This window comes from Notolepis coatsorum, assembly GCF_963971535.1.
Source record: "Notolepis coatsorum genome assembly, chromosome: 6".
Taxonomy (NCBI): domain Eukaryota; kingdom Metazoa; phylum Chordata; class Actinopteri; order Aulopiformes; family Paralepididae; genus Notolepis; species Notolepis coatsorum.
In genome coordinates, this window is record NC_140170.1 from 6,431,059 (window position 1) to 6,447,335 (window position 16,277).

A 16,277-nucleotide genomic window follows, 5' to 3' on the forward strand; every position below is an offset into this window, starting at 1 on the left:
GAGTCCGCGCTGTCTGGTGAAAAGATGCAACAGGCTGCCTCCTTGTGTACCGGAGGGGCAGTGATGTACCTGAACGCGTTCAATGAACGATCGTTCGTGAACGTGTTCGTATTTTGGGCGAACGTGAACTGAACGCATGTTTTCCCCCCTAAATGAACGTAATTGAGAACGCGTTCATTCTCAGCACTGTATAACGGTGCTCAAAAGTGCATTCATTCTCAGCACTATATTATAACGGCGTTCAAAAGTGTGCCAGATTTCATATGCCTTTCAGCCGAAAACCCAGTTAAAACACACCGTAAACAGGCTTTAAAATAATGCTGAAAACCACACAATCTGGCAACCGCTCTGGGCGGAGCTTCGGGGAGTCTGGTAGTAGAGCAGCAGCGCTTGCACTTTTAGAAGGCGCTGGACTCGCTCAGAGTCAGACTCTACGACGTCGGTGTATGAGCATTTAAAAGAGTTTTAGTTAAAGTCAGTAAATGTTTTGCACTTTGAATATTGAACTTTGAGGTTAGTTATATTACGTGTAGCTCTGCTCAGCGTCATATGCACATACTTCACTTCAGTACTTGTGCACTGAATGAAAACTCACAATGTACCTTTACATACCAACATCTGTCTGGCCACACCCCCATCCACTACCTACATAAGCAGGGGTGTGGCCATGCACTCACCTCCTTCTTCACTTTCACCACAGGGAAGTGCCTTGTATACCAATCACTTTGAGCTAGGTTGTTAGTCTGAAGAAAGGAGAACAGGACAGCAAGGAGATATGTTGATGTTATATCTTTGTTTTCTCTCTCACTTTTTTCGAGAAAATGTGGCGATAATGTCTTCATCACTGGGGTGTCTGGAAGATGATGATCATTCTGACCTCCACCGGCTTTTTCGTATTAGGGGCTCGCGTCACTGGTCTAATCCCCACCTGCAGTCTTCCAAGCTGCAGCTAGACAGGTATTACCTGCGGGTCTGCAGCTGGACTGTGCAGTAGGCGTCGGCTGTTGTGAGAAACTGGCTGCCTCTGGGTGAGTGATGTTTTTGCTATGCGAGTGCCAGTTGTGTTGCTATAGGGGTTAGCTGCCCAATTTACGAAGGCCGGCCCCAGACTAGTGTCCTTTGTTCGGCCTCTTAGGCGGCGGACGGAGGGTCCTGGTTTGAAGCCCACGATAGTCAAGCTAGTGGGCCGCGACCGAGATCTGTGGTTAAAATCCAGGGTCTCTGGACGAGCGGATTCTTTTCTGTCCCGTGAAGGCCCCATCTTTCAAATGAATGGAAGTTAAACCCTAAACACGAGGAAAAGTGGGTTTGGATCTTCGTTAATGGGAGATCCATGCTCAAGTTGGCTGCAGCCCATAAGGGAATTGTGCCGACTCAGCTGTATGTCTGTTAAATCACCGTTCTGAAAACGGTGTTGACTTTTCTTTTTCTCTTCTCTCTTAGGATGAGGAGGGAGTCAGACAGCGGCCTGTCTGAAGTGTGGCTTATTATGTTCTTGTGTACAGTTCAGGTGATAGCTGCTTAGCTTGCGTGCTAGCTGGGTGGCCTACCTGTTAGCCAGTTAGCTGTTAGCTGTGGCGCTAGCTCGTTGCGTTCACTAGGCTAGGAACGTTAGCTTGTTGCTATCAGTCGGCCTGATTTGGATGTTAGCTTAATGCTACACTGTTGTACATTGCTGTGTGAATAACAAGCCTTAACACTCTGACTACGACGTCATCTTTGACAGAGGATGTTAGTCGGCCCTACACCGTGTGCCCTGCCAGCGAGAACTTCGTCAACATGGAGAACGTAGCGGCTGGTTGGCGCAGAGGACATTGCCCTCGTCACCAACGCAAGAGATGCCGGGTTCGACTCCGGCTGTCGCCGTTGACCAGTGTCTCAGCGCTCAGAGTGTAGGTAGGAGTCCTTTGGACACCTCTTCTTTCCTTCCCTTCTAAATGTTTTGTAATGACGATGTTTTTCCAAAACGTATGTTGCTGCACTACATTTGGGATACGACATGTGTTGTGTGTGAATTGTCTTGTCGCTGGTATAGGTTCTCTCTACCTAGAAAATCGGCGTTGTGTTTTTACGTGAGTAAAAATGAACTGGTTTAGTTGTGATGAGAACTTGTGGGTTCATGTAACATTAGTAACGTGGTTGTGCTCACAACTAGTTGGGGTATTTACCCTGCAAAGCTATGCTTAGTGACATGTGATCGAGGAGTGAGTCCTTCTCTCAGCCTGTGATGACAATAAACAGGTAGCGTGTTCACATATTAACAGGGCAGTACCTGTTCAACCTGGTCGTATCAAGGGTAAGGTGGGGAGGGGTGATTTTCCCCCCGGGTTCCCTGGGGCTTTTCCCCCCTCCTCTCAAACATGTTTTGTTTACAATATATTGTGTCACTATGTTTGTGGGGATACTGTGTAATCCCTCAGCTCTGCTGGGGTTGTGCTCCTGCTTGAGAAAACGATTTTTCCTAGGGAAAAGATTTTTTGGTTGCTGTCATGTGGGCTTAGCAAGGCCTGTGGCCAATACATAATCGAGGACTTGTGTCTTCTCTCGTTATGAAAAACGGCGTTCCTCTTACGGTAGTGAGAGTGTACTTTGCCTTTTTTATTGTGATGAAGGGTTGTGTGTGTCGTTAAGATCTACAACTGGTTTAGGTGTTGGCCTACAGAAGCACATGTGTAAGTCTGGTACCAGGGCTCTTAAAGGGGCCCTATCTGGATCTGTGTTTTTTCTTTGTAAAAATCAGATGGCTGTTTTCTCTGGGTCTGTGTTTTTTCTTTGTAAAAATCAGATGGCAGGTTTCACACATGAGTCTATGTGAGGCTGTTAAACGCTTCATGTAGCATGCTATGACTGGTGTCATGGCTCTACTTTGTCATTACATCGTATCAGGGGTGAGGGGTCGTAAAGGGGTGAACTGGTAAACCTTCCTCCCCTTTTTCTGATTGGTCGTTCGGGCTTCCTGTCACATTGCTGGATTAGCACGTTACAGGGTAGGGGGGGGGGGGGGGGAAGGGAGTTTCCTGGTCCCACGCCATGAAAGATTGGGCGTGTGGACCGCGGAAATTCCCCCGCCATAGAGTACGTCACTGGGCGCGTTTCTATTGGTAAGACTTCCGTGGGTTATTCAGGCTCCATGTTCTGGACCTCTGTTACAGGGAGTTTCAGAGCATCCTCCTCAGGGAGTTCAGAGCCTCCTCCTCAGGGAGATTCAGAGCCTCATGTGAGTTCAGACCCTCCCTCCCAGTGAGGGAGCCTCCTCAAAGTTTCGGAGCCTCCTCCTCAGATTGTCAAGGTGAGTAGAACTTAAAAAGAAGTTCTGCTCTGTTGTATGTGGTTGCAATATGTCTTTTCAATCTATTGCTCACGTGGGAAGTCTCTCTGGGGGTTCCCCGTCCTCTCCTTTTTGGAGTAGGTGGACGGGATATTGTTTAGGGTTTCCCTGACTCCTCGCTTTAAAGGTCTGTTGAGTCATGGGTTTCCCCCCGTCATAGGGGTACGTCGCTCCCTGTCCCCTCTTATGAAGTATGGTTGACGGGGTGGTGTTTCCCTCAGCCGCGTCACATGGGACCCATGTCCGTATTATTTTTTCTTTTTTCTGTAGAAAATTTAAAATTTAAAAAGCGGCTTCTTGTCGTTCTCCCAGGCGGCTTGGAGGAACGGTATCTGGTGTCTTGTTAGACTATCCATTGATGTGTTTTGGGTCTCGACGTGTACATAGTGCTGGCCCTGGGTGTTTCTGATAGGAATCACGCATGAGGCTTGCGCGCCTTGGTTGCTCATCATTAAAACTGCGTTTTTATGGGGCAACTGGGATGGAGTTTGTCTCTTCCGAGCGCCAGTTTACTAGGTTTGTCTCGACGAATTCTCGTTCATATCTGGGGGATGTTAACGGAATAGATCAAAGCATAGGTAGAGGGGTCTCACGCCCTTGGGGTGGGCCACTGAGCGCGGTACGAACAGGACCGTCTGGGTGGCGCCCTTTATAATGTTTTGGATCAACACGCGTACCTATCCCCTCCTAGTGTTGGGGATGTCGGTGTGATTAGGGCACGGGACTGGTTCTGGTCACGCCGGTCCAGGTCAGTTAACCCGTTGTCCGCCGGGGACGCAGATCTGCTGTTCTGGTACCCTGAGGGACTTGTGCTTTTTTCGGGGGGAAAAATGCCGGGTCGGCCCGGGTGTCACAGGGTTTGGCGTTATGGAGATGTTCGTGGTTGTGTTACTACGGATTACCCCTCACTGTTGCTTGGTCCATGTTGTGTTGTACCTTGAGCTGCGCTAAGGGGGCCTGGTCCTTCTCCATTCTTTTCGCCCCTCTCTTCTCCTGCTTACGCATGGCTGAGAGGGGGCTGTTGAGGTGGTTCTTATGGAACTCCTCTGGCATCCCTGTGTACGTCCCGGTCCGCCGGGCCCGGTCCAAAGTAGTTTTCATCCACCCGTAGGCCTGGGATAACCCCTTTTTGAAAACTGAAACACTTCTACTGCGGTATAGCCAGTGTATACCCGCAGGTGTGTTTTGGAGTTTTTTCCTGAGGGGTTATAGGAACAACCACCTCATGTTTAACCAAGAGGGTGGTTGGTTCCCTGGTGTGTTGGAGCGCAGTCAACTCCTGGGTTAACCGATTGAGTGTGCCCCCGCACGTTTCATGACGTCTGCCAATCGTGTCAGCCTTCTCTGCCTCGGCCCCTCTAGAGAGTCAGGGGGGTTTTGTGGAGGCTGTGACATGGTGCACAACAATGCCAGCATACGCCCCTTCTGCCGGGGTGCTGTTTCAGCTGACCCCTTTGGCGCCTGTCTAGTCCGCAGTGCTCCAGGCTCAGGTCAAGTGCCTGCTGCCTGGATTGAGGGATCGACCTCTTCTGGAGGTCGTCTCCCTGGTGCGCTGCCTGCTCCCGCTGTGGGTGTAGCCTCTTGAGTGCTTCGAGTTACAGCCCTGCTGACTGCCTGAGTATGCCAGGGTCAGTGAGCTAGGCGGCGTGCTATTGTGGGGAAGGGCCTGCTATTGGATGGGCCCTGTCCGAATACGCTGGCGATGTGGGGGGCGGTGTCACTAGTGACCACCTGGTGAGGTCTCGATGCTGTGGCGTCATTGGCCTCTCCAGGCCCCCTTTCTCCAGGGGGGTCCTGTCCCTTCTGGGTCTGGGTCCTCCTTCGCGCTCCGCAGCTACGGCCTTGCCACGGGGTTGGGCTTTGCTCTTGACCCCATGATTTTAGGGGTGGTAACGGGGGTTTGTTCCTTCCCGTTCGTTCCATAGTGGCATGCGGGTTGTGCGTTTTTGTGTAGTCGTGGGTAAGCCCCACGGTATACTCACCCTGTGCGCTGGAGTTGCTCAAGCTCCTCTTCGCGCACTCGGATCCGTCTCCCTCCCATCCTCCAATAGGGAGGGTCGGGGGGGCTCGGGTCCTCCCCGGTTCTGATGGTTGTGCGGGGCCTCAGTGGGGTACATTTGTCGAGCTCAGCTCTGCTCAGCTCCTGTGGTGCATATGACGCTGACCAGAGCTACACGTAATATAACATACGGTTATGTATATAACCATAGTTATATGAGTGTATTGACGCTCAGCGTCAGGACTCCACTGCGGCCCTTGATCTTGCCTTGTGGTGAAAGATTGAGAAGGAGGTGAGTGCATGGCCACACCCCTGTTTATGTAGGTAGCGGATTGGGGTGTGGCCAGACAGATGTTGGTATGTAAAGGTACATTGTGAGTTTTTATTCAGTGCACAAGTACTGAAGTGAAGTATGTGCATATGACGCTGAGCGTCACTACACTCATATAACTATGGTTATATACATAACCGTACGTTTCATACCTCAACCTGGTTCCTACCTTGCGTTGTGTTAGTACAGAGTTATGTCGGCACATGTTTATATGTTATATGTTTGCACAATGACTACTTTCACTTTTGGTACTTTAAGTATATTTAGATTATTATACTTAATAAAGACCATTCAAGCAGCAGGTTTTTCCTCATGTTTTTGAAAATATACTGTAGAGATGAAAGCTGCAGCTGCTACTAGTGTGGACTGAATGGGCGGCAGCAAAGCGTTATGGAAATGCCAGTATTCTGTGGTTCTATTATGGGTTGTAGCATTGAAAAATAATAGCTTGCAGCAACGTATTGAAAAAAGAACTATAAACTATAGTAGTCTAGCAATGTTCAAGACAGGGGAGGGGAGAATTGAAGGGGAGAATTGGCGATACGAAATTAGGATGGGAGAAAAATAAGGAGAAAAAGTGGATACAAAAAAAATGTATATATTGCTCTAATTATATTGTGCTACATTTAATTTCGTTTCTATCCCATTTAATATTCAATCTCTTTATTAAGTTGTAAAGCCCTGGCCTATATCTGATTTCATAATTAGATTATAGTGAAGGAGAGGAGTTCTTATTAATTAATTATTAATACATGTTTTATTTAATAATAATAATAATAATAATAACTTCATAATAATAATAATCATGACATTGCACTACTGCACCTATATCAGAAATAAATTTTTACTGTATTGATCATCTCAGAACCAAGCATTTGAAATGTCAGTGCTTAGCCTTATTTCTAAATCACGCGGTGCGAAGGCTATTGATGCCGGTAACGCGTTACTAAGTAACGCGTTATTGTAATCTGATTACTTTCCCCCGAAAATAGTAATCTAACGCGTTAATCTTTAAAAGCCAGTAATCTGATTGCAGTTACTTGTCCAAGTGGCTGTGCATTACTATTTCGTTACTATCTCATCATAAATTCATAATGCAGGCGGAATGCAGTATTTTATTTCGTTTTCGACAGTCAAAAATACATTTTGAGCTGTTTTTCTTTTGGGAGTGACGTAGTGTGGCAGTGAAAGGGTTACACAAGAATGTGTCCCCGCGGCGTGACTGGACACTCTGTCTGTGAGTGACATCTGCTTTGGTACAATCACATTCCCCATCCACAGTCTGCGAATCAGAGGCAGAGTAGGGCGGGTCTTCACAGCACGTCATGTGACATATGCGCCAATCGTGTGACAGCAGGGCTCCGTCGTCGGAGAATTCCACCCCAAAACGCTTGGCAAAATTAAAAGTGAGTTTCTGTTCAGACTTCCATCCCAAAACGCTCGTATAGCCTCAGTCACTACTTCACGTTCATATGCGGAGGAAACAAAATACTGTCTACCGCTAAAAACAGCACATCCAATTGCATTGAAAGCATCTGGAATCACAACACTGGGGGACCCTGATGTAAACAAGACAAAAAGTCTTTCTCTGGTCTGCATCCCCTTAACAATTGTATGTATTGAGCTGTACTGTACTGTACCCATTCTGCAATCTGTTAATAAAGTTTTCATTCATTCATTCATTCATTCACTAGCCGACGCTTCGACTAGGTACAGGAGGACTCGGAGGCCAGCCAAACAGCAAAAGAGAGAGATTGTTTCTTTCCCTTTTGATTAATGTATATTTGATGGTGGCAGAGCAAAAGCTCTTATTTGCCAGATTTACAGTTAATTTACATGTTAAAGAGAGACTGATTGTATGTTTATAGAGAGACATTTATAAAAACAATTTAATAGTTACAGTTGATATAATTGAATAGTTCAGCCTGCATTTGTTAGATGTGAATGGATATACACTGGTTTTGTAAAACCACTGGCTGGCTGCTCTAATGCTGTGAGCATATTAGACTGTTGATTTACCATACTTGATGGTACAGAAGCTGAAGCACTAGTTTAACAATTTACGTTATGTGCAGAGAAACAAGTTAAAAACAATTTATGCACTTTCAATAAAGCGGTTAAAAAAAAACGGTTGGGGGAACGACGACGACTTCGTAACCTAGTTACTTTCAAAGTAACTAAGTTACTCTGATAATCAAGTAATCAGTAAAGTAACTTGGATTACTTTTTAAAGGAGTAATCAATAATCAGTAATCGGATTACTTTTACAAGTAATCTGTGGCATCACTGATTGGCACGCGGCTTTATATTTCTCAAACAAGTTAGATACTGTTCATAACTCATAAAATCTATTTTCTTTAGTATTCCGTTCATTTTGTATTGTATTTTGTTTACTTCGTAATGTATAGAGGAGTGCAAAATAATAGAATCTTTATTGTCATCGTTGGTACATTGAAATTGAGTTTAGAGCATCACCACATACAAACATACTGAATATAGCATGTACAAAATAATAATATCAATAATATAATATCAATGTCCCAAGTGTAATAGTGCTAGTGCAAATAAATAGTACAGTGACAGTGTTATGGTTTGTAACCGACCTCAAACGCAACGGCACAGACAGGAAGTTCAGAGTTAGCCAAATGCTAGGGCGTATTTATTTACAGAGTCAAAAGAAGGATAAGTACAATAATCAAACAAATAGGGAGACTGCCTTCGGCAGAGTCATCTGCCGCTCTGCAGAATCCTCCTGGTGATAGTGGTGGGGAATTGGCATGTGACGTTGTAGCGGCTCTGCAGATACTCCCAGCAGATAGTGGTGGGGAATTGGCATGTGGCGTTGTAGCGGCTCTGCAGATACTCCCAGCTTTCGCTCAAGGTGGAAAACGGAGAGAGAGAGAGAGATATCAGAAACAGTCCAACGAAACACAGAGGCAGTGTGGTTCCCTCCTCCCTAGCTGGGTCCAGAACCAATTGACAGTGACGGTCTTCAGTGTTCCCCACAACACACAATTTAGAATAATCCAGAACCAATTGATAGTGACAGTCTTCAGTGTTTCTTCAATACACACAATCAGAATTATCCAGAACCAAACGATAGTGACAGTCTTCAGTGTTTCTTCAATACACACAATCAGAATAATCCAGAACCAAACAATAGTGACAGTCTTCAGTGTTTCTTCAATACACACAATCAGAATAATCCAGAGGGGTTTGGTTCCACTCACCCAAGCGCAACGCGTAAAGCGGGCAAAACGAGGCGCAGCTCCAAACGGGGAACAAGGTTCTCAACAGCGGTTCTCCACAGAAAGGTCCTGGAGAGAAAGTAGACCAGGAACAGCAACGGGGAAAAAACAGGCAAATGCAGTTGTATTCCAGAACGACCCGACAACGATAGAAGGAAGGTCCCGGTATATAAAGCCTTCTGGGGCACTAATCACAAACTATGACAGCTGCGTGATGAAAGTGGCAATCGTTCAAAAAGCGTACAGCGGGGAATGCACCAATCAGCACCATACCTCAGGAGAGCATGTGGCGGGGAACCAACCAAACCTCACAGTACCCCCCCCTCCACGGGAGCCACCCGGCGACCAGCCCGACCCGGCTCGCCCGGATGGGCACGATGGAAGTCGGTGATCAGGCCGGGATCCACGATGAGCTGGCGGGAGACCCAGCTCCGTTCCTCCGGGCCGTACCCCTCCCAGTCCACCAGGTACTGGAACCCCCGACCCCGCCGTCGAACGCCCATCAACCGGCGGACCTGCCACTGGCGGTGACCGTCCACCATCACGGGAGGAGGTGGTTCCGGAGCAGGAGGCATCAGGGGACTGAGAGAGACAGGCTTAACTCGGGACACATGGAAAACGGGGTGAATGTGCATGGACGCAGGAAGCTTAAGACTCACCGCCGCCGGACTGAGTACCTTCAGAACCTCAAAAGGACAGACGAACCGGGGGTTAAGCTTCTTGGCCGAGGACCGAAGCGGAAGGTCCCTTGCGGAAAGCCACACCCTCTGCCCAGGGTGGTACATCGGCGCAGGGACCCGGCGCCGGTCAGCCCCACGACAGGCATGCTCCGATGACCGGAGCAGCGCAGTCCTGGTGATCTCCCAGACCCGACGGCACCGGTCGAGGTGGTCCTGTACGGAGGGAACTGCCACCTCCGACTCCTGTGCAGGGAAAAGAGGGGGTTGGTAGCCCAGGGATACTTCAAAGGGTGAGAGGCCGGTGGCGGAACTGACCATGGAGTTGATGGAGTACTCGACCCAGGGAAGGAAACGGCTCCAAGAAGCGGGTTTATTGGCAGCCACACACCGAAGAGCAGACTCCACACTCTGGTTCATCCTCTCTGTTTGTCCGTTAGTCTGGGGATGATAACCAGAGGAAAGACTGACCGTTGCCCCCAATCCCTTGCAAAAAGCCCGCCATACCTGGGAAGTGAACTGGGGCCCTCGGTCCGAGACGACGTCCTGGGGAAACCCATGGAGGCGAAACACGTGGCGTGTCAGGAGGTCCGCCGTCTCGGCCGCCGAGGGAAGCTTGGGAAGGGCCACGAGGTGAACCCCCTTGCTGAACCGACCACGGTCAGTAGGCACGTGTTCCCCTGGGAAGAAGGAAGACCCGTGACGAAGTCCAACGCCACATGGGACCAAGGGCGGCTCGGAATGGGAAGCGGCTGCAATAGCCCGGAGGGTGCCTGGTGGGAGGCCTTGCTGCGGGCGCAGACTGCACAGGCCAGTACGAACTCCTTGACGTCGTTCCTCATGGTGGGCCACCAGAATCGACGAGCCAGGAAGGAGAACGTGCGATGAACGCCTGGGTGGCAGGCGAACCGGCTGGTATGGCCCCACTGGAGGACCCGGGACCGGACTGAGTCGGGGACGAAGAGACGATGAACCGGTACATTGCCTGGAGCGCGATGGAAGCGTAGGGCACGCCTTACCACCCCATCGATGCCCAAGGTGACTACTCCTACCACCCTGGCCTCTGGGAGGATGGGAGTCGGGTCCTCAGTGGTTGGAGCCCCCTTGGAGTGTAACCGGGACAGGGAGTCGGCCTTCGTGTTGCGGGAACCAGGGCGAAACGTCAGCGAGAAGTCGAACCGACTGAGGAAGCTGGCCCATCTTGCCTGCCGGCCATTGAGGCGCTTGGAAGCACGGATGTACGTCAGGTCCTTGTGGTCCGTCCAAATGGTAAATGGCTCCTCGGCCCCCTCTAGCCAATGACGCCACTCCTCCAAGGCAGCCACAACCGCCAGCAGCTCCCGATTGCCGATGTCGTAGTTCCTCTCGGCAGGGAGGAAACGACGTGAGTAGAAGGCGCACGGATGTACCTTCTGGTCCGTTGCCGACCGCTGGGATAAGATAGCTCCCAGTCCAGTATCCGAGGCGTCCACCTCTACGATGAACTGTCTCTTGGGGTCTGGATGGAGCAAGATCGGGGCGGAAGTGAACCTCATCTTGAGGGAGCGGAACGCAGCACACGCCGCTGAGGACCAGTCGAACGGCAGGGCGGGAGAGGTCAGCCTGGTAAACGGTTCCGCCACCTGACTGTAGTTCCAGATGAATCTTCTGTAGAAGTTGGCGAACCCGAGGAAGCTCTGTAACTCCTTCCGAGTGGTGGGTTCCGGCCACTCCTCCACGGCCCGGATCTTGCGAGGGTCAGCTCGGGTCAAGCCTCTCTCCACGATGAAGCCCAGGTAATCGACGGAGTCAGAGTGGAATCGGCACTTCTCTGCCTTGACGAAGAGCCGATTGTGGAGGAGGCGCTCCAGCACACGGCGGACATGCTGGATGTGTTCCTCGAGGGTCTTGGAGAAAATGAGGATGTCGTCTAGGTATACTACCACAAACTCCTCCAGCATGTCACAAAGGACATCGTTCATGAGCGCCTGGAATACCGCCGGAGTGTTGGTGAGGCCGAACGGCATTACCAGGTACTCGTAGTGGCCCCTGGGAGTCTTGAAGGCGGTCTTCCACTCATCGCCCTCTCGGATACGGACCAGATGGTAGGCACTCCGGAGGTCCAGCTTGGTAAAGACGGTAGCCTGGGTGAGAGGCTCGAAGGTGGAGTTCATGAGAGGAAGAGGGTACTTGTTCTTAATGGTGATCTCGTTGAGCTGGCGATAGTCGATGCAGGGTCGAAGGTCTCCGTCCTTCTTCCCAACAAAGAAGAAACCGGCCGCCACAGGGGAGGAGGAAGGCCGAATGAGTCCTGCTTCCAAGGACTCAGAGATATATTGATCCATCGCTGCCTTCTCAGGGACGGTCAGACTGTAGAGGAAGGGGAGCCCCTGAGCGGAGGTCGATGGCACAGTCGTAAGGCCGGTGAGGCGGAAGGGCCTGAGCCCTGGACTTACTGAAAACCTCCTTGAGGTTGTGGTACTCGGGGGGTATGGTCGAGAGGTCCGGAGGCAGCTCACAAACGGATCTCCGGGGCGAGGGACAGGACGCCGCCTGAAGACACTGGGCATGACAGGAGGAGCTCCACCCCCTGATGGTACCGGAGGACCAGGCGATGTGGGGCTCGTGCAGCGCGAGCCAGGGCCGGCCCAGGACTACTGGGACAAGAGGGGATCTGGTGATAAAAAACTGGAGTCTCTCAACGTGGTTACCAGCAATGGTGAGCAGGACAGGACAGGTGCGTTGAGTGATGTCAGTCAGGCGGTGTTGGTCCAATGCGAACACCTCCAATGGCCTCACGAGGTCCTCTAGTGGAATGTTGGCCCGGGTAGCAAACTCGAAGTCTAGGAAACTCTCGTCAGCACCCGAGTCGATGAGTGCCTCCACCGTGGCCCGTTGGTCCGCCCAGGCCAGGGTGACGCTCATCAGACGGCTAGGTGGTGCACGGCTCTGGGAACGAGAAGAACGGCTCACCAGGATCTCCCGGGGTCCCGGCGAGCTTGGTCTTTTGGCCGGGTGGGGCAGTTGGCGATACGGTGTCCCTCCCGACCGCAGTAGAGGCAAAGGCCAGACCTGAACCTCGCCTCCCGTTCAGCTTGGCTAAGATGTGAACGTCCCAGCTGCATGGGTTCCTCCCCGGGCACCAAACGGGAGGGGAAGGAACCACCAGTTGTGTTGGGAGCAGGGCGGACCGCAGTACTGTCACGAGTACGGGGGGTCTGGGGAACCTCTGGAGGACCCGGTCGGGTTCTCTCACGTCTTCTCTCCTGGAGGCGTCCGTCGATGCGAATGGCGAGGCTGAATAGGTCTTCGAGGGACTCAGGTTCCTCACGGGTCGCGAGCTGGTCCCTGACTGCGTCGTTGAGCCCCCTCATGAAGGTGAGACGAAGCGCTTGATCGTTCCAGCCGCTCTCCGTTGCCTCCAGTCTGAACTCCAGCACGTAGTCGGTGACCCCGCCACTGCCCTGCCGGAAGGTGCCCAACCGAGCTCCAGGGTCCTGGCCACGGGCTGGGTGGTGGAAAACAGAAATCAGCCCCCATTGCCCAGGAGGCAGTAACCCACTGGGCTGCCGGCCTGAGAGCAGGTTAGTCATATAAGCCACTCGGGCTCCCCTTGAAGTGAATCGGCTGGGTTGATGACGAAAAACCAACTCACATTGCATGATGAATGTGGCACAATCCTCGAAGTTACCATCGAACAACCGTGGTTCGGAGAGACGGGGCTCCCGAGATGCGGGATCGGGAGGCGCAGGGCCTGCCACGGCTGCGGGTGATGCTCCGGCCGAGGCTCCTGAAGTAGGTGGGGTCAAAAGCAAGGTGTTAACGGCTTCACTCAGTGCTTGTAATTGGTGGAGAATATGTTCTGACCCTGTCTGTGTCGGCTGAGGTCGTCATGGTCGGGTCGTAATGTTATGGTTTGTAACCGACCTCAAACGCAACGGCACAGACAGGAAGTTCAGAGTTAGCCAAATGCTAGGGCGTATTTATTTACAGAGTCAAAAGAAGGATAAGTACAATAATCAAACAAATAGGGAGACTGCCTTCGGCAGAGTCATCTGCCGCTCTGCAGAATCCTCCTGGTGATAGTGGTGGGGAATTGGCATGTGACGTTGTAGCGGCTCTGCAGATACTCCCAGCAGATAGTGGTGGGGAATTGGCATGTGGCGTTGTAGCGGCTCTGCAGATACTCCCAGCTTTCGCTCAAGGTGGAAAACGGAGAGAGAGAGAGAGATATCAGAAACAGTCCAACGAAACACAGAGGCAGTGTGGTTCCCTCCTCCCTAGCTGGGTCCAGAACCAATTGACAGTGACGGTATTCAGTGTTCCCCACAACACACAATTTAGAATAATCCAGAACCAATTGATAGTGACAGTCTTCAGTGTTTCTTCAATACACACAATCAGAATAATCCAGAACCAAACGATAGTGACAGTCTTCAGTGTTTCTTCAATACACACAATCAGAATAATCCAGAGGGGTTTGGTTCCACTCACCCAAGCGCAACGCGTAAAGCGGGCAAAATGAGGCGCAGCTCCAAACGGGGAACAAGGTTCTCAACAGCGGTTCTCCACAGAAAGGTCCTGGAGAGAAAGTAGACCAGGAACAGCAACGGGGAAAAAACAGGCAAATGCAGTTGTATTCCAGAACGACCCGACAACGATAGAAGGAAGGTCCCGGTATATAAAGCCCTCTGGGGCGCTAATCACAAACTATGACAGCTGAGTGATGAAAGTGGCAATCGTTCAAAAAGCGTGCGGCGGGGAATGCACCAATCAGCACCATACCTCAGGAGAGCGTGTGGCGGGGAACCAACCAAACCTCACAGACAGTCCAAATGGATGGAGGGGGGGGGAGGGGGGGGGGACAACAGTAAGATTTTGGTGGGACAAAGTGGGACAGATAGATAATGTAAATTCTTTAATTAGAATAACTGGTCTTCACCGAATAGATAAAGGTTAAATACAGATTAAAATATAATTAGATCTCTCCACATTCGAAGGAACGGCATGTGTCCTTTGCCGTTCTTGGTTTTAACTGCAGGTTTCTTTTTACTGCTTTCCAACTTGATTTCTTGATTCCTAGTTTATTTTCTTTTTTTGGACAGCGCGCTACATTTTGAAACACACATTTCTGCCAAGAGCGCTGTCAGGGGTGCAGAGTGCAGACTGCTCGCGAGCCACATTGGGCGTGTCTGCGCTGGTATCTCATCGCGCAATGTGCTTTCATGGATAGCTCCCAGACGCAGAGCAGGCTCCACGGATGCAATTTGCTTTGCGCAATCCATTCTTTGTGGATTCCGCCCTTAGTGTTTAGGTAGCTTGCTCTGCTAGCTTAGCTCTGTGAATAATGCTGGTGTTCACATCGACAAGTGCCCCTCACAAGATATTTTATTTTATATTATTTAGAAATGTTTCCTAAATAGAAAAATAAAGATACAAACTTTTAAAATAACGCTTAAATTGCATTGTCTTCCTCACAGAAATTATTAAATACTGAGACATGCTTCTTTAATATAAATTTGTACAACTTTAAAATCAAGAGGGATTTGCGGCTCCTTGTGGAACTTTGGCGACCGTTAGTGGGGGTCGGACCCCCAGGTTGGGAACCACTGGTATATTCTATAATAATTGCTCAATATCCTCTAAAGAAATGTATCATTTGTTTGTCAGACAGTTCCACAATAAGTTTATACTCAAACATTCCATCATGTCCTCCAGTTTTAAATTTTTTGTTTTTCAGTTTTCCCCAATAGTGGCTCCAGCTTCCATCTTTGTCTGCCCCAAATCCAAACACATTGACCTGGAAAGACAGACAGACAATGTTACATGCATTTGTTTCCTTCTATTTTACTAATGATTTGCCACAAATATATTTTAAGTCCCTCAGTGTGGCCACTGATTGGAGGGTTTCCTCTTATTCAGCTCAATCCCGTCCCGACTACACCATTTAGTTTGCTGAAGAAGTGATGTTTCTTCATGACAAGGTTACACAGTACAGGTCTCTAATATAATATAATATAATATAATATATTTACCTCGTCACAGATGTGCATGCTAAGCATCAGAGCCAGGAAGCCAGTAGATGGTTGGGTTCCCCTATTTCTCAGCCATATTTGATGAACATATCTCATGAAAGCAGGATGGAGGACCGACACCTGTGTGGGTTATTAATCAACAGTTAACCTATAGAAATGTCATTGGACTGATATATCTATATATTTTTTTACCTTTTATCCACTACAGCAGTTATTTGTGACTCATTGGTCAAAATGGAAGACCTGTTTCTGTTTGACTCACCAAGTCCTTGTTAGCCTTTATCTTTGCTTTCACGCGTTGGTATGTTCTGTTGGATGAAATGATACAAGAACATGTTATGGAAATATTATCTATGTCCATCTGTGTTTAAATCTCTGTTCAGCTTGACTAGTTTAATATAGGTCAACTAGTATAACAGCCCAGACACGAGGCTACAGAGTGACACTGTCTCTTTAACAACGACCAAGGTTTGAGGAGATTCAGATTCAGATTCCTTTATTAAGCCATTTGTGTAAAAACACATTGGTAATTGTTGTGGCATTACAGTGTATGCATTTTTTCTAGTGCTGTCAGGCGATTAAAAAAATTTATCTAATTAATTACAGGATTTGTAATTAATTAATCTAATTAATCACATTTTAATCGCATTACCATTTTAGGCCTGATATTCTATATTCTA

The 16,277-nt window shown here is 49.4% G+C and overlaps 1 protein-coding gene across 1 annotated transcript in view; it reads left to right on the plus strand.

Moving 5' to 3' along the window:
• Positions 1 to 1,779: 1,779 nt before the first annotated feature.
• LOC311230759 (kinesin-like protein KIF11-B) overlaps positions 1,780 to 16,277 on the plus strand; it is a gene marked incomplete at both ends in the record, with an annotated part of 90,208 nt that continues 75,710 nt past the window's right edge. The window contains 1 exon segment of the mRNA XM_084317118.1: positions 1,780 to 1,798. Within this exon segment, the coding sequence (XP_084173244.1) occupies positions 1,780 to 1,798 (19 nt within the window).